This window comes from Budorcas taxicolor, chromosome 6 (genome assembly GCF_023091745.1).
Source record: "Budorcas taxicolor isolate Tak-1 chromosome 6, Takin1.1, whole genome shotgun sequence".
Lineage (NCBI taxonomy): Eukaryota > Metazoa > Chordata > Mammalia > Artiodactyla > Bovidae > Budorcas > Budorcas taxicolor.
In genome coordinates this window covers 19,939,515-19,967,512 of record NC_068915.1, presented here as the reverse complement: position 1 = coordinate 19,967,512, position 27,998 = coordinate 19,939,515, and the positions used below count along the sequence as shown (strand labels likewise).

The 27,998-nt window shown below is 39.0% G+C and overlaps 1 protein-coding gene across 1 annotated transcript in view; it reads left to right on the top strand.

Moving 5' to 3' along the window:
• ARHGEF38 (Rho guanine nucleotide exchange factor 38) overlaps nt 1-27,998 on the top strand; it is a 145,064-nt gene that overhangs the window by 104,542 nt on the left and 12,524 nt on the right. Inside the window, exons 6-10 of the mRNA XM_052641982.1 lie at nt 8,193-8,392; nt 12,280-12,413; nt 18,038-18,142; nt 20,299-20,421; nt 25,031-25,342. Coding sequence (XP_052497942.1) covers nt 8,193-8,392; nt 12,280-12,413; nt 18,038-18,142; nt 20,299-20,421; nt 25,031-25,342 — 874 coding nt within the window. The remainder of the gene's footprint in view (nt 1-8,192; nt 8,393-12,279; nt 12,414-18,037; nt 18,143-20,298; nt 20,422-25,030; nt 25,343-27,998) is intronic.

The following is a 27,998-nucleotide window of genomic DNA, read 5'->3' as shown; positions in this document are numbered from 1 at the left end:
AAACACACAAACACACACATACAACTAATCTCAGCTTAGTAGTCTTCCTTTTCAAAATTTTCTTGAATATTCTTGCATGTTCCCTTCTTTAAAAACATTCTCTTTTGTTAAAATTATATCTACTCACGGTTTATAGACCTCCCTGGTGGCTCAGACGGTAAAGAATCTGCCTACAATCCAGGAGACCCAGTCCAATCTCTGGGTCAGGAAGGTCCCCTGGAGAAGGGAATGGCAACCCACTCCAGTATTCTTGCCTAAATTCCACTGACAGAGGAGCCTGGTGGGCTACAGTCCATGGTGTCGCAAAGAGTCAGACATGACTGAGTGACTAACACACACATGGTTTGAAAAGCCCAATAGTTCTAAAAGTTTTAAGAAAAATAGTAGTCTACTGTATAGCACAAGGAACTATGTTTAATCCCCTTGGATAAACCATAATGGGAAAACATATAAAAAGAATGTATATATGTATATAACTGAGTCACTTTGCTGTACAGCAGGAATTAACACAATGCTGTAAATTAATTATACTTCAATAAAAAAGTTAGTTAATTAAAAAAAGAAAAGAAAAAGAGTAATCCCTTCCACCTTCCTCTAGTTGCTCCTCACCAGAACACAAGTGTATTCACACCTTTTAGATGACTATTTTGTTATTTACCTTCATGACTCTAAAAACACATTTGACTCTTCCTTCTTATGTATTGACTTCTCTCTATGGAAGACAATAATTATTTTTCTTCCCTAGCTGATATCCATTATACACACACACACACACACACACACACACACACACACACATCCTTCTCACTTCTCCATTCTCCCTATGGAGTTACATTATAATTTGGATAAGAGCAATAATTTGTGTTTGAATTGTTATACCTGAGTCAATTTCTTTTCAGAGATAAACCTTGGAATAAACAAATACTTATTTTGCTGGGAATTAACTATTATCTTTTTCCCCTTTAATTTTCCTTGTGAAAGTGAAAGTGAAGTCGCTCAGTCGTGTCCGACTCTTTGCGACCCCGTGAACTGTAGCCTACCAGGCTCCTCCATCCTTGGGATTCTCCAGGCAAGAATACTGGGGTGTGTAGCCATTTCCTTCTCTATGGGAACTTCCCGACCCAGGGATCGAACCCAGGTGTCCCGCATTGTGGGCAGACGCTTTAACCTCTGCGCCTCACGGAAGCCCAGTTGTCTTTGTGGTAATCATTAATGCCAAACTCACAGCTAATTATCTTGAAGTCAGCCTGATGAAATTTGTAGGCTATCCATTTCATCTCTCTATAAAAGCCTTTCCCAGAGACTTCTGACCTATTGAGTTTGGACAAATTACACTGGACATCACTAACTCCCCTTGCCTGGAAAACTCCAAGGACAAAGGAACCTGGTGGGCTACAGTCCATGAGGTCACGAAGAGTCAGACACAACTGAGCGCATTCATACAAACTGCCGTCACCTAGTTTCTCTTTGCCTCTTGCCTGTTTTTAGTGGAGGACATCCTTCAATAGTTTCCTCTGTTCATCAAAAAATATATGGGAAGGAAATTTTAAGAACATTTACATCCAAAAGGTCTTTATTTTACCATCACACTTGACTTATATAGTGTGGTTTGGAATAGAATTCTAAATTGAAAATCATTCATCTTCAGAATATATGGGTAATTCGTCATCATTTCTAACTTTCAATGTTGCTACAAGAAATTGAACAGTTTTTCTGATTCCTAATTGTTTGTAACTGCTTAGTTTACACATTTCTCTGAAGGACTGTAGGCTTTTCTCTTTGTCCCTGATAATTTGAGGTTTTAATAATTCCGAGGTGTGAGTCAGTTTCATTCACTGTGCTGTGACCTCAGCAAGTTCTTTCAATGCGTTAACTCATTTTCATTGAATTATCTTACAGATGAGTTCCTTCCCATATGTGCCCTGTTCTCTCTCTCTGGGACTTATTATTTTGATATTGGACGTTTTAGGCTGATCCTCTAATTTTCTTATATTTTCTTCCATTTTTGTAGTTTTGCTCTTCGCTCTAGAAAGTTCTTGAACATTTTCTCCAACACTTATGAGTTTTTATTTCTGCTATTATCCTTTTAGTTTCCAAGAGCTCTTCCTTAATCCTCCAAATGATCTCCCTTATTTGTATAGCACCCTAAGAATTACGCTGTTTCTTAAAGAGGTTTTCAACTGGTTCTTCTTCTTATAAAACCCACACCTCTCTCCCTTTACTTCGATATATTTTCAAGGACTCTAGTTAATGAAACTTTGGAGGAGTGATGAAATAACTACTTCATATTACTGGTTCTTTCTGGTCTGCTATGTCAATTACCATTTGCTCATCTCCTTTAAATCTTCTAAGATTTGCTAGTAGTTCTGTATTTATTTTCAAAGCTATTTTAAAATTATGACAAGTGCTATTTGTTTATTATTTGTGCAGCAGTATATACTTTCCTCTAAAGCTGACTTATGATGTTTTTAAAGGAGAGTAAATGGAAAAAAATTCAATAGCAGTATGGATGGTTTGTAGCTTTTGTAGATTAAATATTAAATTTAGGATTCTTGCAGCCATAAAATAGAGGAAATTCAAAGTAGTATGATCAACAGTTACATGATTAGTTTTCCTTTCATTTTCTCCTTCAAATTAAGAAATATAGATACATCTCAGTGTTGAATCTGATTTTTTGTTTTCATCATAGTTTTTACATTGCTAAATATCACTTTAATTTTCATTGTACAACTATTTTCTTATACTTGATGCAAAATCTTTATAGCAAAACTGGATGCTTCTAAAACAAAGCCAGCTGTGTTTACTTGACTTTGTAATTTTTCGATAATAATTTGTAATGAGATTAGTGTAGCTACTTTTGGTACTAAATATTTGCCAAAGTGTTCATGATAATGTACAGGAATATGACACATAATTACAATTTAATAACTACCTTAGTTTTTAGCACAACATGAATGGGGAATTGTTATGCATTTGATTACTTTCTAGAGGGTAGGCATGTGATAATTGGCAGCTTGGCTGAGAAAGTTATATCACATATAAGACTCATCTGCCTTGCACAGCTGTCAGACTCAGTCTTACTGGGAGGGATTAGACTGGGTGAGAATTGTGGCACTGAATGCCTGGAGCATCATTATCTAGTAATACATTCTATCTTTTCTACCACACTGCTTGTCTGTGTAATGCAGGTATCAGAGCATCATCGCTCATCACTTGGGCAACTGTCCAAAGTGCTTATCTTAAGACAAAGGTGTCTGGGAGATTTCTCACTTTTGAGAAAAATTTTTTTAGTATTCACATTTGTGATGCTTTTAAGAGAAACAGTTATTATTTATAATTGTTATTACTGTCATTTGAAACCTGAAAGGGAGAGAATAGAACTTTTATGCCAAAGAGTGATACAAAAAAGTAATGATTAGATTTGGACAGAACTAAAGGGCCTAAGTTGGGTTTTTGATGGATCCTGATAAGGGAAGAAGGAGAGTAGCTCAAAGATACAATTAATATATCTGAGGATTTATTTTTTATAATTAAAAGTTTTAAAATATGTGTATAACAATAGACCACACTGATAAACTATCTTAATAAAATTGACTTTATTTGATTGAATTGTTTGATTACATCTACATTTTGATAGTATTTTCAGTGATTTTAGAAGATTAAATAAACTAATACTGTGCCATGCTATGTTGCTCAGTTGTATCTGACTCTTTGTGACCCCATAGACTGTAGCCCAGGCAAGAATACTTGAGTGGGTTGCTATGCCCTCCTCCAGAGGATCGTCCCAACCCAGAGATCAAACCTAGTCTCCAACATTGCAGATGGATTCTTTACCATCTGAGCCACCAGGGAAGCTCAAACTAATATTGGTGATAGTAAAAAGAAAAACTCAGAAGAAATCTGATCATATTCATAAGGATAATATGATTTTTTTCTAGTCATGTTAGTACCTTCCATATTCCTGACTTGTTCTTATTTAAGGAAATTATTTCTACTTAAGTGTCTAAACTCTTGTATTATTGAAGACCTTACAGTTAAGATATGTAAGGTTGCTATAGTTCAGATTCAAAAGTTCTGCTATTGATATACCAGTTAGAAAATGTTTTTAGTTATTATTTTTTAGTATTCATAAAAGATTACATATTTTCCCATCCATTTTACCCAGTCCTCTTGGAAACCAATAACATCTCTTTCTCCTTCTCCTTCTTTCTTCATTTCCTCTTTCCATCCTGTCTCCTTACCTCCCTTCCTTAGTAGATTTGGTGCGTTTGAGTGGAAAGTGCAAGATAAACCATACTAAAGCAACTGTTTCTCAATAAAGGGGGCAAGAATGTATTGATACAACAGAGAAAAGACAGTGTCTTCAGCAAGTGGTGCTGGAAAAGTTGGATAGCCATATGTAAATCAATGAAGTTAAAACACATCCTCACACCACATCGGCTTCCCCGGTGGCTCAGTGGGTAAAGCATCTGCCTACAGTGTGGGAGACCTGGGTTTGATCCCTTGGTTGGGAAGATCCCCTGGAGAAGGAAATGGCAACCTACTCCGGTACTCTTGCCTGGAAAATTCCGTGGATGGAGGAGCCTGGTAGGCTACAGTCCATGGGGTCGTGAAGAGTCAGATACAACTGAGCAACTTCACTTCTCATACCATACACAAAAATAAACTCAAAATGGTTTAAAGACTTAAGTATAAGACAAGACACCAGAAAACTCCCAGAAAAGAACATAGGCAAAACATTCTCTGATGTACACAGTACCAATGTTTTCTTAGGTCAATCTCCCAAGGCAGTAGAAATAAAAGTAAAAATAAACAAATAGGATCTTATCAAATTTATAACCTTTGAAAACCATAACGAGCAAAACAAATCATAAACAAAATGAAAAGACAACTTATGGAATGGAAGAAAATATTCACAAATGATGGGACTGACAAGGGCTTAATTTCCAAGGTACACTAACAGCTCACACAACTCAACAACAACATCAAAAAAACAAAACACACACACACAAACCAATTTTTAAATATGGGCAGAAGATTCAAATAGACATTTCTCTAAAGAAGACATATAGATGGCCAGTAGACTCATGAAAAGATGCTCAACGTTACTAATTACTAGAGAAATACATATCAAAATGGAGGAGCTTGGTAGGCTGCAGTCCATGGGGTCGCTCAGAGTCAGACATGACTGAGCGACTTCACTTTCTCTTTTCACTTTTGTGCATTGGAGAAGGAAATGGCAACCCACTCCAGTGTTCTTGCCTGGAGAATCCCAGGGACAGGGGAGCCTGGTGGGGTGCCGCCTATGGGTCACACAGAGTCGGACACAACTGAAGTGACTTAGCAGTAGCAGTAGAGATACTCTCTCACACCAGTCAGAATGGCCATCATTAAAAAGTCTACAAATAATAAATGGTGTAGAGAGTGTGGAGAAAAAGAAATCCTCTTACACTGTTGGTGGGAATGTAAATTGGTGCAGCCACTGTGGAAACAGTATGGAGATTCCTCAAAAAACTAAAGATAGTGTTGCCATTGGATCTAGCAATCCCATTCCTGGGCAAATATCCAGACAAAACTATAATTTGAAAAGATACATTCTCTCCAAAGATACATTCTCTCCCATGTTTATAACAGCACTATTTACAATAGGCACAACATGGAAACAACCTTAATGTCCATCAACATATGAATGAAGAAGACACTGTATATACACACACTGAGTAATGGAATATCAAATCAGCCATAAAAATGAAATAATGCCACTCGCAGCTACATGGATGAATCTAGAGATTATCATACTAAGTGGAGTAAGTCAGAAAGACAAGGACAAATACCATATGATATGCTTATATGTGTCTAAAAGATGACCCAAATGAACTTAACTATGAAACAGAAACTGACTCACAGACTCATAGGAAACAGACTTCTTGTCATTGGGGAGCAAAGTATAGGGAAGGGAAAGATTGAGAGTTTGGGGTTGCTGCTGCTGCTAAGTTGCTTCAGTCGTGTCCGACTCTGTAAGACCCCATAGACAGCAGCCCACCAGGCTCCGCCGACCCTGGGATTCTCTAAGCAAGAACACTGGAGTGGGTTGCCATGTCCTTCTCCAATGCATGAAAGTGAAAAGTGAAAGTGAAGTCACTGAGTCGTGTCCAACTCTCAGCGACCCCATGGACTGCAGCCTACCAGGCTCCTCCGTCCATGGGAGTTTTCAGGCAAGAGTACTGGAGTGGGGTGCCATCGCCTTAGCAGAGGCAAACTATTATATACACGATGGATAAACAACAAGGTCCTACTGTGTAACACCAGAACTCTATTCAATGCCCTCTGATAAACTACAATGGAAAAGAATATGAAAAAGAATATAAATGTATAACTGAGTCACTTTGTTGTACAGTAAAAATTAACACAACACTGTCAATCAACTATACTTCAAGAAATTTTAAGTTAATAAAAAGCAATTCTTTACTCCCTGGCAAACCTTTAACATTTATTTTAGTTTTCCTTTAAAAAAATGTTGTCTTTTGGTTTGATTCAGTGTTTGTCCCTATGGCTACCAATTATTATCTCAATATGTAAATAAAACTCAGTTATTTATTCAGGACTACTGTGCAAGTTTTTTGGGGAAAAAAGTTCAATGTAAAATAACAGCACATTACAGAAAATGTAAGTAATCTATCACTTCAAGCTACAAACATTCATTGAGAGAATATTATATGTCATGTTGGACATATAATGGTGACAGACAAATTGAGTATAAACTGGTCAATAGAGGAAAAAGACAATTTCAGATGGTGCTAAGTGCTATAATGAAAATAAAATGAGCACACGTGACAGAGTGATTGGTGTGTGTGTGCACCATATTTGCACTTACATGTGATAAGTTTCCTTAGTTTCTGATTTATCAAATGAAGAGTTCAAATAGATGATCTCTGGGGTATCTTCATTTCTTTTCTAGTGATGTAAATTTTCTAATTCTGTTCCAAGTCTTCAGATCCATTTCGCTATTTCAATTATGTAGTCTGTTGTCCACCCATAAAGTATTTGAAAAATAATTGAAGAATGAAACATTCACCTATCATAATTTGAAAGCCATATCTGTCTGTATTCTCTGTCTTCTAAATAAAAATCTAAAGGAAAACCAATGACTATATCTTTCCATCAGAAGGGACTCAAAACACAATTTTCATCCATGTTCCTCTTACAGTGTCTCTCTTTTTGCCTCTTTGCAGAAAGAGGCTTTTAAAAACCACTGATTTCTGGCTGAAAAAAATATGAATACAGTGGGTTGGACAATGGATGTCCAGAGGACAATGGCATGATCAAGTTTGTAGCTATTTCTTTTCCTGTAAACTTCTTGGCTAGTGGTAATGGCTCTAGGCTCATCTCAGACGCTCTGAAGGGGAGAGCCAGGGGTGAGTGCTCACTTTTGTGTAGCCATTTGAAGATCTGTGGGCTAAGAAGAATTCCACATGAAAAGGCATTGTGTACTAGTAATGATCAGTGATAGTGATGGCATTAATATATCTAGAGAAGTATTTGGAGAAGGAATGGCAACCCACTCCGGTATTCTTGCCTGGAGAATTCCAGGGACAGAGGAGCCTGGTGGGCTGCCATCTATGGGGTCGCACAGAGTTGGACATGACTGAAGCGACGTAGCAGCAGCAGCATTGCATTTATTATAAATCTCTTTTGGGGACTGTGGTAGAACCTCTGAAACACTGTAAATTCAACTTCTCAATTTGGTAGAAGAAAGAAAACAAACTTTGTGTTTAGATTTTTAAATGATGACTTTATTCTCCTCACAATAATATCAGAAATACTATCAAGAAAATGCATTTTTCTTCATTGTCATGGAAAAGTGCAGTCTAAAATTGTTTCCCACTATTATTATAAAGCCTGTTATTTAAAAAACCTGTAAGTGGAACATAGTTGGAAATCATGCTTTCAGTCCTTTTAGGTAGACAAATATACTTGTTTTCTTTTAAATTTTGTTTAGCAGTAGACTCTTTCAGCCTTGCTTCTTTCTGTCACCTATTGCTCTTGCTTCATTTAGAAACTGAACATAGCCAAATCAAAGAAAAGGGTGAAAATCATCTTCAGGATTAATCATTAAAAAAAAAATCACAAAAATAAAAAGGAGTTAAGAAGACAAATGTCTGTGAAACTGATATTATGTATCTTTATTGCAGAGGCAAACCAAACTTACTGGACATGGGCTCTTTGATGATCAAGCCAATTCAGCGAGTGATGAAGTACCCTCTATTGCTGTGTGAACTCCGGAATTCCACCCCTTCCTCTCACCCAGATTTCCAAGCGCTGGAAGATGCCTATGCTGCAGTGAAACACATTAATGTAAACATTAATGAACTTAAAAGACGAAAAGATTTAGGTAAGAGGAGATATGATGAAGTGGGAGTTTGGGGTTGGAATCTTCTGTATATGTTTTGGAGGATCAGAATGTCTCAGCAGTTACAGCAGGTGCCGTGATAATGATCATTTGTGATCTAGAGATACAGGCCAGGGAGGAGAGGATGGCTTTGCCTTTCTAGCTAGGTTCAGAAGAAGATCATGAGACACAAACATTGACAACTTTTCATCGAACAGCCCTACACTCAACCTCTTTTGACCACCACATGCCTGTTGACATATTACGGGCTGAAGAAACCCATAGCATATGATCCTCCTGTTCTTGGTGTTAAATATACATGGCAGGAGGAATGGCCAGGTAGTTGGGAGCAGTGAATAGCTAGAGCTGAAAAGCGGTGGTGAGAAAGGTGGATACAGGTAAGAAGACCTGGCTAAACTAACAGGCTTATTTGGTTCTGGAACACAAAGAATGGGTATTTTTGGCAATAATTGCTTCATGAAGGGAGCAAGTATATTTCTTCCTCAGATTAACAAATTATTGTTAACTATTCATTAACTAAGAGGTCAAGTGTTAGTCACTCAGTTGTATCCAACTTTTTGTGACAACATGAACTATAGCCTGCCAGGCTCCTCTGTCCATGGGATGTCCCAGGCAAAAATACTGGAGCAGGTTGCCATTTCCTACTCCAGGGGATCTTCCCAACCCAGGGATTGAACATGGGTCTCCCACACTGCAGGTAGATTCTTGACCATCTGAGCCACCAGGGAACCCCAGCTAAGAAGTAACATTCACCTCTCAAGGAGAATGTAGATTTTAAAACAGGAAGCACAATTAGATGGTTTCTATCTTCTCAGGGTTAGCAGTGCATTGGGGTAGACCCTGGGTCCTCTCTCAGTGTGATTTGTGTCCATAAATTCTTAATTGGCTTTGTAGTTCTAACTTTAAATCTCAGTTCAACATTTAGAGCAATGGTAGAACTGTGGAGCTAATTGATCCAACCACTGTGTTTATTTTTATTGCCTTTATTTTCTAATTTTTATTTTAAAAATTGTATATATTTGTATTAATAAATTGTAACTATAAAGAAGAGCATAGAGTGAAAAGGGAAAGTTGCAGAACAAAAGATGCCATTAAAAAATAGCCCATAGACAAAGGATTACTATCTAGAATATATAATTATTGATACTAAATAAATAATAAAAACATTCTAATAAAAAAATGTTAATAATAAAAATGAGCAACTCACAGAAAAAAGCAATACATTTTTTAATGCTAAGATCCACTAATAATCAGGGAAATGCAAATTAAAAACATAATGACAAGTGTTTCCAGCCCATCAGATTGGCAATAAGATTTTTAGTGAATAATGTTAAGTGCTGAATATTAGTTTGCAGGTAAGAATGTAAATCCTAAAGGAAATCAGTCCTGAATATTCATTGGAAGGACTGATACTGAAGCTGAAACTCCAATACTTTGGCCACCTGGTGCAAAAAGCTGACTCCTTTGAAAAGACTCTGATGCTGGGAAAGACTGAAGGAAGGAGGAGATAGGGAAGACAGAGGATGAGATGGTTGGATGGCATCACCGACTCAGTGGACCTGTGTTTGAGTAAGCTCCAGGAGTTGGTGATGGATAGAGAAGCCTGGTGTGCTGCAGTCCGTGGGGATGCAGAGTCAGACATGACTGAGCAACTGAACTGAACTGAACAGAAGGATGTAAATTGGAATCATCACTTTGGAGAACAATTTGACAATACTTATTAAGTTGAAATGCACACACCCAAGACACAGAAAATCAGTTTCTAGATATTTGAGAAACTGGCTCACATGCTCATGGAGAGGTGTACAAGTAACTAGCATTGTTCATAATAGCAAAAGGAAAAAAAAAGAAAGAAACAAGCACACAAAGAAAATGGAGAGTGGCTTCCATATTAATTCAGATAGATAAATTGTGTATTATAAACTATGATACCATAAGAGCATAAAATTAAAGTACATGTATCAGTTGGATAAGTCTGAAAAACACAATGTTGAATTTTTTAAAAAAGTAAACTAGCAAGTGACAGAAGAATGAATGCAATATGGTACCATTATCAGAAAGATTAAAAATATTCAAAATAATACTATATGGTATATGACTACATACCTATGAAGTAAAGGCATGAAAATAGGTACAGATATAATAAAGCTCATAATTGAGTATCATCATTTCCTTCAGGGATCAAAGATGGGGATCAGAGAAGCTTCAACTATTATGTGATTTTTTTAAATAAAAATATTGGAAACAAGGCAAAATGTGAAGGTTTGATAAAGCTGGGAGATGGACAATAGCTGTTGTATTAAATTAACTTTGCTGTTTGCTTAATCTTCAAATTTCAAAGTTTTAATAAGGAAAATTTTTCTAGTCCCATGGTTCTGGTTTGCATAGCTAGCATTTTAGTAAGTTTTCTTCAGAATTTTGATGTCTTTTTTTTTTTTTCTATTTTCTTTCATCTCTCTCTGCTTCTTCTTCCCTTCCTTCTGCAACATGTATGACACTGTTTTCTGGGTCTCTCAAAAAACTTAATTGTATATCATGAACATTTTTCAAGTTAATATGGTCTTCTTTTAAATGGCTCCATAGTTCAGTTCAGTTCAGTTCAGTTCAGTCGCTCAGTCGTGTCCGACGCTTTGTGACCCCATGAATCGCAGCACGCCAGGCCTCCCTGTCCATCACCAACTCCCGGAGTTCACTCAGACTCACGGCCATCGAGTCCGTGATGCCATCCAGCCATCTCATCCTCGGTCGTCCCTTTCTCCTCCTGCCCCCAATCCCTCCCAGCATCAGAGTCTTTTCCAACGAGTCAACTCTTCGCATGAGGTGGCCAAAGTACTGGAGTTTCAGCTTTAGCATCATTCCTTCCAAAGAAATCCCAGGGCTCATCTCCTTCAGAATGGACTGGTTGGATCTCCTTGCAGTCCAAGGGACTCTCAAGAGTCTTCTTCAACACCACAGTTCAAAAGCATCAATTCTTCGGTGCTCAGCCTTCTTCACAGTCCAACTCTCACATCCATACATGACCACAGGAAAAACCATAGCCTTGACTAGACGGATCTTAGTCGGCAAAGTAATGTCTCTGCTCCATAGCAGTCCATTTAAAAATGTGTCATAATTTATTAAACTAAACCTCTGTGGATATACTTTTAGATTGTTTCCAACATTCTGCTGTTAGGAAAAATGCTCTAGCAAATAAAACTTTGTAGGCTTGATTATGGGAAGTGTATTTCTCTACATGGACTTCCTGGTCATAGACTATACTATTTTTATATTTAAGGGTCTGCCAAATTATTCTCTACAAAAACTATAAAGATTTACTCTTCATCAACAGTGTATTAGAATGCCAGTCTCACCACATCCTTACCAAAGCTGAAGGTTGGGGATATTCAACATTTTGAACAATATGAGAGGGAAAATAATTTTAAAGATAGAAAGGTATAGCTCAGAGGGATGGCTCAGCTTACCTTAAATCTCTCAGCTAGTGGAGACAATTTTAGGATGGATATGAGGTCTCATGTTGGCTGCAGTTGTCTTTCCATTAGTTAGGTCTTGATGCTTCATTCCGGAGATCCCAAATAACAAGTGTATTGTCCAGGAAGAGAGAAAAGAGCTTATTTTTTCCCCCAGTATCAGGAATTTCCCTAATGTGGGAAGTAATTGCAGTAGGGCTTTGAAGAGCTCAAGTCCTAGGATGGTTTCTGAAGGTTAGTGGGGTGGGCGGCTGGAGCTGTGATGGGGCAGAGCGACTGGAGCATAAGCCAAAAATCAGAATTTTATCTCAAATATAAATATTATTCTTCAGTACTTTGGATGAAACACACACTTTCTGTACCGTATGTGTTCAGATATGTTATTGCCTTCTTCCATTTCAGTTCTGAAATACAAGAAGAATGATGAGGAAGAATCACTTAAAGATAAATTGTCTAAACTAAATATTCATTCAATTAGCAAGAAATCAAAAAGAGTGACAAATCATCTAAAGATTCTGACCAGAGGAGAATCACAGGTAATTTTTCTTCTTGGGCCACATACCTTTCCCTGGGGAACACGACTGCTGATACTTTTGTGAGATTTAATTTTATTGTTATCAGAGCTGTTTCTAGAACACACTGACAATCAAGGGAACTGGCCAGTGCTGTCCTTTCCTTGTCTCTCTCCCCCTCCCTCCCTCTCCCTCCCTCCCTCTTGTGGGATACTGCATTGGGTGGTGATGGTGTGGGGGGTAGTTTTGACTCTATTTTAGCTGTGGTGCTTCCATGCATGGAGAGGATAAAGGAGAGATAAGGACAGGACAGGGATCAACAAAGGATGCCCCAGGAGCCCTGACACCATCAATTAGCACATGAAAGAAAGTCGTGTCCAGCTCTTTGCAAACCCCTGGACTACAGCCTGTTAGGCTCCTTCATCCATGGGATTTTACAGACATGAATACTAGAATGGATTGCCATTTCCTTCTCCAGGGGATCTTCCCAACCCAGGGATCGAACCCAGGTCTCCCGCATTGCAGGCAGACTCTTCACCATCTGAGCCACCAGGGAATCCCAATTAGCACTTAATCTCATCCAAGGCAAGGCCCTCCTTTCATCTCTGTCTCCTTTCTGCTTTTTAAAAATCTCATTTCTTTTAGTACCCTTGGTGTTCATCCTATATTTATTTCACCTATAGTGTTTAGAGGCCTATCTTAGTGTGATTTTTCCTACCTGTTATCCCTTTCCTCTTCCCCTATCCTCAGGTGACATGATATTCCTGGGTAACTCTTTGGTGTCATCCTGAACACTTATATCCCAATCCCTAATAAACAATTAATGGATTAGCAAAGCCTCTCAAGCTTTAATGTGCATGAGAATGACCTGAGTAACTTACCAAAATATAAATTCCTGGGTTCCACTTGGTTCAAACCTGCAACCTCAAAGTTTGTGTTTTTATAAAGACTCCAGCTACTTTTCAGCTAATCGATTTGGAAATTGAAAATCACAAGATAGAAAGGTCAAGGCCCAGAAGTGGTAATACAGTGGGCCTCTAACCAACAGTAGGCAGAACAGTTCTTAAGATACTAGATAGTACTTCCCGACCCCGCTTTTCCTGTGCCTCATTGCATTCTCATTATGTTAGCATCCTAAAAAAAGTTTTTACTTTGAACTAGAGGCAACTGGTTCAGCTCTGACTCTTCTTATCTACCTCACTGTTTGGCTGCTGTCGTCTTTTTTCTTTTCATTAAGTCTTTGCAGCTTTCAGACCACTAAACTAGAAGTGGCCTCTTCTCTTCTGAATGCCTGACACACTTACTCAGTGTATCTCAGCCTTGGCAATGTTAGTATTTGCAGGAGTCAGCACAGAAATTAAGAGCAAAGTTTCTGAAGTCATTCAGACCTGGATTTGAACCTCACTTCTACCGCTTAATAAATATTTGTCTTTAGGTGCTTAAATTCAATGTAACCATCCGTAAATTATAGTAGGGGATTATAGTAGGACCTAATACAGGAAGTGGTTGTGAGGATTCAATTGTTGGGGGAGTGTGTAATGTCCTTGGTTCTGTCTTGCCGCAGCAAAGATTTGAAATGGTGGACCAGTGTTACAGCTCAGTTACAGCTCAGAGTTTTATTTGGCTAACAAAGGATAGTACACCCTCAAGGCATGAGGGCAGGCTGACCCCAAAGGAGAGGCGTCTATCCATCTTGTCTTCCTCTTTTTATGTTTGTCTGCTCCACCCCTTGAGCCTGCCCTATGCAAACTGGGCTGGCCGAGAAAGAGGCCTGTTTGTTTCACCAGAGGTTCTCACGCCTGTCCTCGGATTTTCTTTTGTTTCATTTTTGCAGGGTTTTTTCCTCTCCTTGTCTTTTAGCCACTGCCATTTTGGACTCCTTTTTCCTATTCTAACTACCTAACACAATGAAATGATACATATTTTTAAAAGTACTTAACATAATGTGTAAGCATTCAATATATTGGCTATCATCATCACTATCTTATTTTGCATATAAAATACTGTTATTTGCCTTTTAACCTGCAGACTTCTTACTCCCTTGCAGATAAAACTTCTTTATGCATAATGTATTAATCATATCTCATACTTCCTGTGTTTTATGATGTTTTGCCATCTTAAAAAAGCTTGCAGGCCAAAGAAAATGCCACTGGTAGGGCTAACCCACTCTTACATAGTGCAAAGAACTCAGCTGGAATTGCTTCTTTCATTTCAGACCAACCAATCCTGGGTCTAGAGCCACAACCACCTCCTTATCTAAATCTCACAGGTGAAGCCAATATTTCTCTGCCCTAGATCATTCCAAAGCCAGGTACCAGGCAACCAGAACCACTCCTATAGCCCAAAGCCTGCTGGAATTATTCAAACTGGCTAGTTCTAAACATTTTACTCTGCCCCCAGCTCTTTCTCTGTGGTTTCTCACAGAAACTCCAATAAAGACTCTAGGCTTGACTTTTCCCTTGCTCCTTCCTGCCAAATGACCCAATCTCACTGATTCCACTGTGATCCTGCATGACATACAGTGACCACTTCTCTAGAACCTGTGAGTATACTAAACCTCCAAGCTTCATTCTCTTTTCCTCCTGTGGCTGCACTGTCCATTCCCTACCATACCCAATATGGATATTCTTACATATGGCTTATACCATCCTGTACTTACTTCTTGCTTTTCTTCCATTGCATAGAGGAGATGATTCCAGGCCTCCCTCTCTTCAAAGTGGAACTATAACATGGGAAGCTTGGGACATTTATGGTGTGTGGTCATCGATCGGGAAAAGGAAAATCTAGCTGTTTCAACTAAAGACAATAGTAACAGAATTGAACTGGGAATTCTTTTGAAGAAGAGACTGTAGCCTCCATGAGCATGTGTAAATGTAATGTAAACAGTTCTTCCCTAGTCTTTAGGATGTTGCTTCTGACCCAAGACAATACTACTGAGAAACAATATCCAGGCCTTAATCCTGGGCAGGCTCCTGTAGAAGCTGTTCCAGTCTTTAATGCATTTGCCATCAACTTCTGATATTTTCCAATTGCAAACTGAAAGTGAATTGTAGTTAAAGTAGCCTGAAGGGATATTAATTAGATTTTTTCCCATTAATCTTTTGAGAGGATGTCCTGTCAGCAATGAAGCATTTCACTGTTAATCAGAAAATCAGCTGCATATGCTGGACTGTAGAAAAGATAAATCTCAAATCAGTCAATTTTGCACTTGTCAGCAGCTCAAATGAAATATTTGGTGGAGTTAGGGTATAAAACTGTTACCCAAGAGGAAGATTCTATTCCATTCATCACACATATATTGAACTCCTTTGTACCCAACACTGTTAGAGATTGCAAATGCAAAAAGTTCTAAATTCAGACAGTTTGGGTTGGAATCCTAGTCCTATTAACATGGGTAAGTTTCTTTAACTTCTTATATTAGGTCACAGGGAGATTCCAAAACATAGCATCTTAAGTCAGAGAGTCATTTATTTCTCTCTCTTATAATCATCCAGCTGGGCTGTGCTGCACAAGATCCTCCAGGATCCCAGTTCCCAGCTTTATGCTGTGTTGTTCTCTAAACATATTGTCTTTATCTGCCTCATTAAAGCTGGGTCACTGCCATGTCTTCAGTCAAAGTCCCAAGGACAATGTTGTAAGCCAAGATTCAGAAATGAAATGTATCACTTCCACTCACATCCTATTTGCCCAAATTTGCCATGTAACCCAGTTACCGGGGTAGAACCAGCTGCAAGGGAGTCCAGGAAGGGCTGTCTCTACCAGGGCAGCTGTGTGTCCATCTTAAACTAAAAGTGCAGGCTCTATTGGTGAAAGGTCAACATGGGGAATGTTCAAAATGTCTGCCACACCTTCTGGAACTTCTTTTTCTTTATCTCTAAAATGAGGGTTATCATGGTATCTACTTCACAGGGTTGTGTAAGACTTAAATGAGAAAACAGAGACAGGTTTTAGCATACGTGTCTAAAACACATTTGAAAGTGAAGTGAAAGTGTCAGTCACTCAGTCACTTTCTAACCCTATGGACCATAGCCCACCAGGCTCCTCAGTCCATGGATTCTCCATGCAAGAATACCAGAATGGGTTGCCATTTCCTTCTCCAAGGGATCTTCCCAACCCAAGGATTGAACCCAGGTCTCCCACACTGCAGGCAGGCTCTTTACTGTCTGAAAACGTAGTTAGTGTTTAGTAAATGTTACTGGTTATTATTATTAAGAAAAAATACTTCCTTTCCAATGCTTACAATCCACCAATGGAGAGAACTGCCTAAATCATTAACTAGTGAGAGCACATAGGATGGCACAATTAATTTTTGGGAGTGGAAAGAACAGGAATTAGAGGAAGGAGTTGTAGCAGGGGTGATAGTTGAGCAAGTCCTTAAAAAAAAAATAAACAGGAATTTTCAGAGAAGAAAAGGGACAGCAGCATATTCCAGCAAAATAGCACAGCATGAGAAGGCTTGGAAATAGGAAGTGGAACCGGGCAATATTGTTCATGTCATGATCCTTGAAACTCTTATTTTAGCATCATCTGGGTGCCAGCCAGGACACACAGAGTAAAGTAGTTGGTCCTTGAAAACTACATTTCAAAGAAATCTGTCCAAGCATTATGCTTCAAACTGGCTCAGAGCATAGAGCTCCTAGGGCAGAGGGTGATGAATTTTGTGCAGATTACAAAGAATGAGGCTGCCTATTTGATGAAAAGCTTTGCAGATAAACAATTTTAAAGGACTTAAAAATATTAAAATAAAATGTCACCATTTTCTATGCATTCAGTTCTAAGGTCAACCATGTGAACTAATGGATGTAAGAACTGAGAACAACTTCAGTTATTAGCCAGTACCAAACTGATTATACATACCATATTCCATAAAACAGGCGTGTGTTCACACAGATTTTGCCGATACAAAGCTGGTTCTGATCCTTTTCTGTATAATTTTGAATGTCAAGAAATATTTCTCATCATTAACAGAATAATGTCTTCTTAGAAACCACCAGAAGCACATAAAAAGCATATTTTTCTGAATGCTAACAGGTATACATGTAAGATACCAATGACAACAAAAAACTGAACACATGTGACCACAATCTTAACTCTGCAGAGTTTTCCTACCAGAACTGTTTTCATTAAGATTATTCATCATCTTAAAATTTGAGTTGATAATGAATTATCATATTTCTTTAGCCAAGACCCTAAGAATATTTTCTGAGTAACCACTGGGAAATAAATTGGGATAAATCATATCAGCAAAATGATAAATTCTACTCAATAGCTCAAATTTTTATTTTAATTTTTAATTTTATTATTTTATAGACCTAAAAATGCAGTGTAATTTAGGAGAACACATATAATACATGCCATTATATGCCACTCTAGAGGGAAGTTTTGCATCCCACAGCTACTGTGACTAGGTGAAGCAATGTGAAAAGCACCACACAGCTTTGCTGCACTAATTGAACATCAGTTGTATCGTGTGCTGGATAAAGGACGGACTGTGTTAAGACAGTCAGTCAGCATCGTATGAAAAGTTTTCTTCTAAACAAGGAGTTTTCTTGTAACATGCTGGGCCAATATGGTTTGTGGTTTTCTTAAAAAAGAAAAAAACAGATTCCTTTGAATTATAAAAATAAATAATTTCATCTATATTTTAGGTGAAAGACAATACCTTTAACAGAGAAGAAAAGCTATTTCGATCTTTAGAAAAGACTGTGAGGCACTGTGTGAAGAACATTTCATTCTGTCTCCAACACATACAGGTGGGTGAGACACCACTGTGTTTTTCAATGTTTCTCTACAAGAAGGTCCTGATGTCTCTGGTTTTAATAAGGAGTAGATGTGACTGTTCATTCATTTATATGATGACACCTATTGTACCAAATTTGGGAGGCTCCCAGGTGCTGGTGAAGGAAGCAAATACAAAGACTTGGGTTTTGCTCTCTGTCCCCTTCCTCTTCCATCCTTCCCCTAATCTAAGTCATCATACAGTGGGACAAGCATGGTTCACATGCTTGCCACATGGGGCTGGACCATTAGCATAGTTTCTTTATAATATGCTAAATGGCAGACAAGGTAGAAACGTTATTTGTTTGATTATACCAACATATGTCTTTCCTGGCCCTAAAACACATATTTGCAAATTTAAGATTAGGACTGAGAGAAAAAAGAAAACCAAAAGAGGGGAAAAAATAAAACTAGAGAAATTAAAAAGTAAAAAGTGCATAATCTAAAGGCCATAAGCTCAGTTCAGCTCAGTCTCTCAATTGTATCTGGACTCTGCCACCCCATGGACTGCAACACACCAGGCCTCCTTGTTAATCGTCAACTCCTGGAACCTGCCCAAACCTACATCCATCAAGCTGGTGATGGCATCCAACCATCTCATCCTCTGTCATCCCCTTCTCCTCCTGCCTTCAATCATTCCCAGCATCAGGGTCTTTTCTAATGAGTCAGTTCTTCTCATTAGGGTTAGGGTTAGTATTAGAGCTTTAGCATCAGTCCTTCTAATGAATATTCAGGGTTGATTTCCTTTAGGATTGACTGGTTTGATCTCCTTGCTGTCCAAGGGACTCTCAAGAGTCTTCTCCAAAACCACAGTTCAAAAGCATCAATTCTTTGGCACTCAGCTTTCTTTATGGTCCAGCTCTCACATCCATTTGTGACTACTGGAAAAACCACAGCTTTGACTAGATGGACCTTCGTCGGCAAAGTAATGTCTCTGCTTTTTAATATGCTGTCTAGGTTGGTCAAAGCTTTTCTTTCAATGAGCAAGTGTCTTTTAATTTCATGGCTGCAGTCACCATCTTCAGTGATTTTGGAGCTCAAGAAAAGAAAGCCTCACTGTTTCCATTGTTTCCCCATCTATTTGCCATGAATTGATGGGACCAGGTGCCATGATCATAAAAACCACAAAAACCCACATGTGCATCTCAAATTTAGCTGTAGGCTACCTCCCAGTCAACCCCAAAATGGAGATATGATCACGCAATTTTAAGACAAACCAAATACCTCTATTTATTTTATAACTGGTAGTTTGTAACACCCCCTTTACAGTTCTGATCCTTCTCCAGGGGATCTTTCCCACCCAGGGATCAAACTCATATCTCTTGCCCTGGCAGGCGGATTCTTTACCACTGAGCCACTTAGGAAGTCCTAGTTAATAAATGGTCCCTTCCTATTTTCTAGTTTTTCTCTTGGATATGTTTTGGAAGATGTTTGCATGCTTTAATAGACGATCATACCAACAGAAGATTAAGCTGACAGGCATAGTGATTTGGAGACAAGGTTCTATGTTACATAACCAACAAGCCATATTCTTTTTTTTAATTAACTGATGCAAAACCTGATTTTGCAGTCAGATTTGCTAATCTCTTCCTAAAGCCCTGACTTCTGTGAAAGGAAAATCAAACCATAGTTATAACATCCAGAGGGCAGTGGAAACCCTGTGCCTGATACACTTTTCAAGGAGTCAGTGCCTCCTGGGAACATCTACAGAAAAGTCTTATATTTCCACTAACTGATTCAACAAAAGTGTGATCATCTTCTCTTTAAAGAGAAGATTAAATTCATCAAGGAAAACTGATGACATAAATCAAAGAGGAGTGATTTTTAAAATACGAGATCTGTAAGAATTGAATGATTAAAAATAGCCAATGAGGGAATTGAAGATGGACTCTACTTAATAAAAAAAGGGTGTCATACCAACGGAGCAATATGAGAAAGTGACAAAGGGAAAAGTAAGGATATAGGTCATTACAAGTAACCTGACTGTGCAAAGGTTTACAGAATTTTTCCTTCCCTTTGTCTTTTTCTCTTGGTGGTAACAGTTATATTGATGAAGTGCACATTTGGGATGCACTTCCTTGTACTCACTTCAGAACTTAGCACTTTTGGTAACTTTGTTCTTGGCTTCCAGGATGCCATGCCTTTAGCTCTGCAGAGCATGATGGAGCTCCAGGAGATTTCACACAACAAAGATGAGGAGGAGAGCAGCTATTCAGAGTCTCCAAGTAATGCCGCAAATCCTTCTGAAGACTTTGTAAGTTATTTATATTCACAGGTGAATGCAAATGGAAATAGTAGGTTGAGAAGAAAAGCTGCTTTTCATTTACTTCTTTGGAACTAAAAATAAAATGTGCACTAAAGCAAATACTAATGTCAAAATTAGTAGATTTAAACAGGAGTTTTTTTTAATCATTAAATATTTTAAAGTGGATTTGTGAGGCTTTTATTGTAACCAAAATTTAAGAGGGCTCCAGACTGTGTTTGTAGGATATCCAGTGTCTGTGCAGCTTTTAAAATCAACATTTAGTTTAAGTCTGCAAATGGTATATTAGGGATTTATTAAGTTAGGAAGCTGTGATTTTCTTAGAGGAATCTCTGGAAATGCGTAGAGTTTTTACAGAAGGAGTGAAGATATTCTGTGAGGATGACTTTTATTAACATACTATACACTGGAATGTAAGAGAGTAATAGTAGCTCAGCTGTATCCAACTCTTTATGACCCCATGGACTACAGCCTGCCAGGCTTCTCTGTCCATGGAATTCTCCAGACCGGAATACTGGAGTGGGTAGCTGTTCTCTTCTCCAGGGGATCTTCCCAACCCAGGCATCAAACCCAGGTCTCCCATGTTGCAGGCAAATTCTTTACCATCTGAGTCACCAGGGAAGCCCAAGAATACTGGACTGCATAGCCTATTCCTTCTCCAGGAGATCTTCCTGACTAGGAATCAACCAGGCATCTCCTGCATTGTAGGAGGATTCTTTACCAGCTGAGCTAACAGAGAAGCCAAGTAAGACCTTTCTAATCAGAAGGGGCTTTTGTTTAAGAGTCATAGGTCTTCTGTTCTGTGGTAAAATATTTGTTTCCTAAGCATTATATAAAATATACAGAATTACAAAGCAAAAATTGGGAATCATTAAAAACATGCTTGAGGCAAGAAAGTATTTGGGCAGCAAACTAGTCTGAGTAATATTTATTTTAATTTAGTATCTTGGGTTAGATAGGTATTATTATTTCATAATAATATTTCAAGTATTATATAAAAGATATAATAAACTCCTCCATCATCCCGAAGGTCCTTGAAAATGACATTCTTTTTGTATTGGTATTATTGGCATTTGGGGTCAGATGAATCTTGATTGAGTGGCCCTTGTATTGAAGGATATTTAGCTTTCCTATCAGGCTCCGAACCCCAGTAAATGTCTGCCATCTCATATTTTCAAATCCTGGGAAGTGATACAACACCCACTCCAATAGAAAAACACTCAGAGACATCTAGCTTTCCTGGCACTGGGTAATGGAAAGTCATGATTATATCTGAAACTAACATGGTAGATTAAATGGATGGGAGAGAGGAAGGGGGTGGGAGAGGCAAGGAGAAAGGAGAGGGTTTTTATAACATGTTAAATGGAAAAAATGTGCCAATTCTTTACATGTTTTCTGGACTTAATTACAGTGAGCACATTTTAGAAAAGTCCTCATGGGTTTGCTCTCTGGTTTAATTCCAGCTCATTAAGGTGATAAATATTTATGGAACACTCTTTAAGACCATAGTATATAGCTTCCCCATCATCAAGCATGCTCCAGAACCTGACAGGATGAAGAGATAAGGTGTCCTTCCCTACCTTGCATAAAACCACAGGGATGATAAATTAGGCTAAATTAGAAAGCTCAATATAAAAGTACCTTTGTATGAATAAAATATATTAAACTCTTTTTTAAAAAATCAAATATTAAGCACTCACATCTATCTAAAGGCAGAGCAATTGTTTTTAATCTAACCATGAGAATATCTATCTACAGATTTTGTATAGCACAAAATATTAGAATAAAATCCGATTCTTATTTGTTCCAATAGTAATTCCTATGTACAGATGAACTGGTTCATGTCTGTGGGTCACAGAACATATATAACTATATACTAATATTGCAATTAGTGGAGTAGGAAATGGCAACCCACTCCAGTATTCTTCTCTGGAAAATTCCATGGACAGAGGGGCCTGGCAGGCTATAGTCCATGGGGTCACAAAGAGTCACACATGGCTGAGTGACTGAACATTGTAATTAGATTATTCATCCAACTATGTCACAAACACAGTAATTCATCCCAGAACAGTAAACATATTCTTTGCTCAGTTGACAGACTCATTAAATAATCTGCAGGTATATATTGATTGTTTTATAAGCTAGATATCAAATTTAATCTGTGCTGGCTATTGCTGGCGCCAATATGAGATTGGTTTCCCTCCTCTTCTCCAGTTCCCATGAATTCAGACAAAGTTACCAGAGGTCATGAGTGCGTGCTAAGTCATTCAGTCATGTCTGACTCTTTGTAACCCTATGGACTATAGCCTTCCAGGCTCCTCTGTCCATGGGATTCTCCAGGCAAGAATACCGGAGTGGGTTGCCATGTCCTTCTCCAGGGTATCTTCCCAACCCAGGGATCTAACCCAAATCTCCTGCACTGGCAGGCAGGTTCTTTACCACTAGCACCACCTGGGAAGCCCTACCAGGGATCACATAAGTTATTTAATACAAACTGCTGCTCAGATGCTGATTCCCTAGAACATCTTTCAGGGTGCAAAAGAGAAATCTTTTTCCAAATTGCTATAGCCTAATCATGATACCCCAAGCATATATAATAAAGGGAAATGTTGGGTAGTTAGCAAACATAGGAGACTTAGAACAGAGGGGAGGCAAGAGGAAACAAAAGAAATTAAATCTAGACTGCTCAGGTGCTGGCATGGAGCTAGGCAGGGATTCAGTGTTCATTTTCAATGCCTCAGACCCACAAATATAACAATTTAGGACATAGGATCAGCATCAGCTTAATCCTGCAAGGTATTTAAAGAGGAAGCAATAACTATCTAGCCATTTCTGTAACAGGAACAAAATACCTGTAATAAGGGGGTACTCTCTGTATCAGTTCAGTTCAGTTCAGTCGCTCAGTCGTGTCCGACTCTTTGCGACCCCATGAATCGCAGCACGCCAGGCCTCCCTGTCCATCATCAACTCCCGGAGTTCACTCAGACTCACGTCCATTGAGTCCGTGATGCCATCCAGCCATCTCATCTTCTGTCGTCCCCTTCTCCTCCTGCCCCCAATCCCTCCCAGCATCAGAGTCTTTTCCAATAGGTCAACTCTTCACATGAGGTGGCCAAAGTACTGGAGTTTCAGCTTTAGCATCATTCCTTCCAAAGAAATCCCAGGGCTGATCTCCTTCAGAATGGACTGGTTGGATCTCCTTGCAGTCCAAGGGACTCTCAAGAGTCTTCTCCAACACCACAGTTCAAAAGCATCAATTCTTCAGCACTCAGCCTTCTTCACAGTCCAACTCTCACATCCATACATGACCACAGGAAAAACCATAGCCTTGACTAGACGGACCTTAGTTGGCAAAGTAATGTCTCTGCTTTTGAATATGCTATCTAGGTTGGTCATAACTTTTCTTCCAAGGAGTAAGTGTCTTTTAATTTCATGGCTGCAATTACCATCTGCAGTGATTTTGGAGCCCAAAAAAATAAAGTCTGACACTGTTTCCACTGTTTCCCCATCTATTTCCCATGAAGTGATGGGACCAGATGCCATGATCTTCGTTTTCTGAATGTTGAGCTTTAAGCCAACTTTTTCACTCTCCTCTTTCACTTTCATCAAGATGCTTTTTAGTTCCTCTTCACTTTCTGCCAAAACGGTGGTGTCATCAGCATATCTGAGGTTATTGATATTTCTCCCGGCAATCTTGATTCCAGCTTGTGTTTCTTCCAGCCCAGCGTTTCTCCTGATGTACTCTGCATAGAAGTTAAATAAGCAGGGTGACAATATACAGCCTTGATGTACTCCTTTTCCTATTTGGAACCAGTCTGTTGTTCCATGTCTAGTTCTAACTGCTGCTTCCTGACCTGCATACAGGTTTCTTAGGAGGCAGGTCAGGTGGTCTGGTATTCCCATCTCTCTCAGAATTTTCCACAGTTTCTTGTGATCCACACAGTCAAAGGCTTTGGCATAGTCAATAAAGCAGAAATAGATGTTTTTCTGGAACCCTCTTGCTTTTTCCATGTTGCACTACCAAAACTAACCAGCAAGGTAGACAGGGAAGGGGTGGGGGTGTAGGTGTGGGAGGAACAGGACACAGCCTCTCCTAAGACCAACTGCCCTCCTCTTATTGCTAGCAAAGGAAGCGAATGATATGTGCATTATTAATAATACAGGTTTGGTAGTCCAAGGTGGAGATTACCTGCAATGCCATATTTGTGAGGAGCTCCACTTGGCTCTGAAATTACAAAGAAGGGGAAGGGGAAAGTGTGGAGGGAGATGACCCCACTGACAAAGCCAATGGTTGTGGAGGGAAGGCCAGAGCATAGTTTGGGTGTGCAGGTTTCAACTTTTGTATTCTTCTTCCTGTTCACTCTTCAGTTCCAACCTTAGAGTCTAGAGTTGCTATTTTAGGTCCTTGAACAGGTTTAGCTAGACAGAACAAAAAAAGTTAAAAAGAAACACAACATGATCCTTTGCTCTTCAAACTTGGCTAGGTACTTTCCTGCCTTCCTTTGTGCTCCAGCAAGGAGGAAGTGAGCTATTGATTACAGCCCCGGGCTTGGTATCGGGTGTTCCTCTCCGTGATGGCGTCGTTCTGTTCTTTTGGCAGGCAGCTCATTTGCAGAAGCTCGTCCTGACGCCTCTGTCAGCCCTGCTGTCCCTGTTCCCAGGGCCTCAGAAACTAATCCAGAAACGCTATGACAAACTGCTGGACTATAACAGCTACTTGCAGCGGGCGGCGGCGGATGAGTCAGACTTGGCCAAAAGGGAATATGAGGCCCTCAATGCCCAGCTGGTGGAAGAGCTCCAGGTGTTCAATCTGGCCGCGCGGAAGATCCTCCTCAACTGTCTGTGCAGTTTCATCACGCTGCTCAGGGACCTGATGATCGTGGCCCAGCGGGTTCACACCGCCACGGTGCCGGTAAGCACAGCTCCAGGATCTGTCAGAAACCACGCAGTGCAAAGCAGCCTACTCAGAGCGTGCTCGAGTGTAGTGTGCATGTGTGTGGTGTCCGTTTTAACTGAAGCCAGTCAGAGAGTGTTCTGCTCCTTATCCCTCTTCCCCACAGGAAGCTGAAAGCAAGCTTCCTGGTGCGGGTTTACTGTGACTTACTCACACGGAGTTCTTTTTGGAGATTCCTTTTCTAACACCGAACATCCTTCAGCTTGGCTCCCTTTGTTGGCGGAACCAATGTAGCTCCATCTGCCTGATGCGATCTTGAAGCTTATCAATTTATATTTTGTATTATCTTCCTATTCAACAGTTTCTAAATGTTAACCATGACTAAGACATGGATCCAAAAATAAGGCCATCTCAGTGTAGTGACAGAAATAGGATAGCCGTCAAAGTCTTTGTTTTGCTTTTGTTTTTCTCTGAGGAATAGAAGCCTGATGTGTGTCTGTGTGAGAAATATGTGCATATATATGAGCATATATCTAAAACAGGGCTTCTTGGTGGCTCAGCAGTCAAGAAGCCGCCTGCAGTGCAGATGTGGGTTCCACCCCTGGTTCAGGAAGATCTCCTGGACGAGGAAATGGAGATCAATCCACGCCCGTATTCTTGTTGGGAAAATCCCATGGTCAGAGGAGCCTGGCGGGTTACAGTCCATGGGATCACAAAGCCTCGGACAGGACCGAAGCGACTGAGCATGCATGCATATATAAAATGTAGATATTTTAATACATAAAATATATACCTATACCTATATATCTTAACTTTCCATTAGGGTATAATTTTATAATCATTTTCTGAAGAAGAAGAAACATATTTACAGCCTAATATCAACTTGAAAAAAATTAGCTTTGTTACCTGTCCTTTCAAGTATATTACTTATCTTTCAGCTGGTTAGATATTTAATGGACATTTGGAGAAAAATATGTTGCATAATTAACTTTCAACTTATCCTCTGAATTAAGTTGGATAAATAGGTGCTATATTTACTTGGCTCAAGAGAAAAAGCTATATAAAAATGTATAAGCAGCCTCACACCCATTCTGACTCCAAACCACCTCATCTCCTGCTGTCACCCCCATTGACATTAGTTTATTTTTACTGTGCTATTAAAAGTATAATAAATGCAAATATGTATTTTATTTCTCACCCAAACTATAGTACCCTTCTGCCACTTGTGTTTAACATCCATGTCAGTACATAGCCTCATCATTTCTTTTATATCTTTATATGTCTACTACATGCTGCTACTGCTACTGCTAAGTCACTTCAGTTGTGTTCGACTCTGTGCGACCCCATAGACGGCAGCCCACCAGGCTCCCCTGTCCCTGGGATTCTGCAGGCAAGAACACTGGAGTGGGTTGCCATTTCCTTCTCCAATGCATGAAAGTGAAAAGTGAAAGTGAGGTAGCTCAGTCGCGTCCAACCCTTAGCAACCCCATGGACTGCAGCTTACCAGGCTCCTCCATCCATGGGACTATAACAGCTACTTGCAGCGCTGGGATTTTCCAGGCATGAGTACTGGAGCAGGGTGCCATTGTCTTCTCTGGTCTACTGCATAGTTGTACAATATTTTTTGGTAACAACTTTATTGAGATATAATTCACATACTATACACTCCACCTGTTTAAAATATAACAATTCAATGATTTTTGTAGATTCACAAGAACTGTGCAGCCATCACCACAATTTTAGAAAATGGTCATCACTCCCAAAAGAAACTGTGCCATTAGCAGTGACTCCACTTTTTCCCTAGCCTCCCCAGTCCCAGACAACCACAAATCTCCTTTCTGTATCCACAGATATGCTTATTCTGGACATTTGGTATAAAGAGAAATTTACCACATGTGGTTCTTTGTGACTGGCTTCTTTCACTTAGTATAATGTTTTCAAGTTTTGTCCATGTTGCAATGTGTTTTACAACTTAATTCTTTTTATTGCCAAATATTACATTCTATGGGTATATCACATTATATTTATCCATTCATCAGTTGGTGAACAATTGGGTTATTTCTACTTTTTGACTATCATGAATAATGCTGCTATGAACATTCAAGTTCTTAATAGATATGTTTCCATTTCTCTTGGGTGCATATCTAAGAGTGGAATTTCTGGATCTTAAGCTAACTCTATGTTAACCTTTTGAAGAACTGCCAGTCTGTTTTCTGAAGTGGTTGCACTATTCTACATTCTCAACAGTAATGATTGAAGGTTCCAATTTCCTTGTCTTTTTATTATAACTGTCCTAGTGGATATGAAGTGATAACTCATTGTGGTTTTGATTTGCATTTCTCTGATCCATCCCCTATTTTAATTTTTTAATTCCTCCCCCATTTTTAAACTTCTAAAATTGAAGTGTAGCTTATAAGATTATATGCAGTAAAATGCATCTATCTGAAGTGTATATCTCAATGAATATTTGCACATATATGCATCTGAGTTACCACCACCCAGATCTAGACATAAGCCTTTTGTGGTTCCCTGTTAGGGAACTATAATTTCCAGATTACAGTGCTCCAAAGGTAACCACTCTTCTGACTTATATTACCATAGACTGTTTGGCCCAGTTTTTATTTTATATAAATGAAATCACACAGCATGTATTCTTATGTATATTAATCTGTCC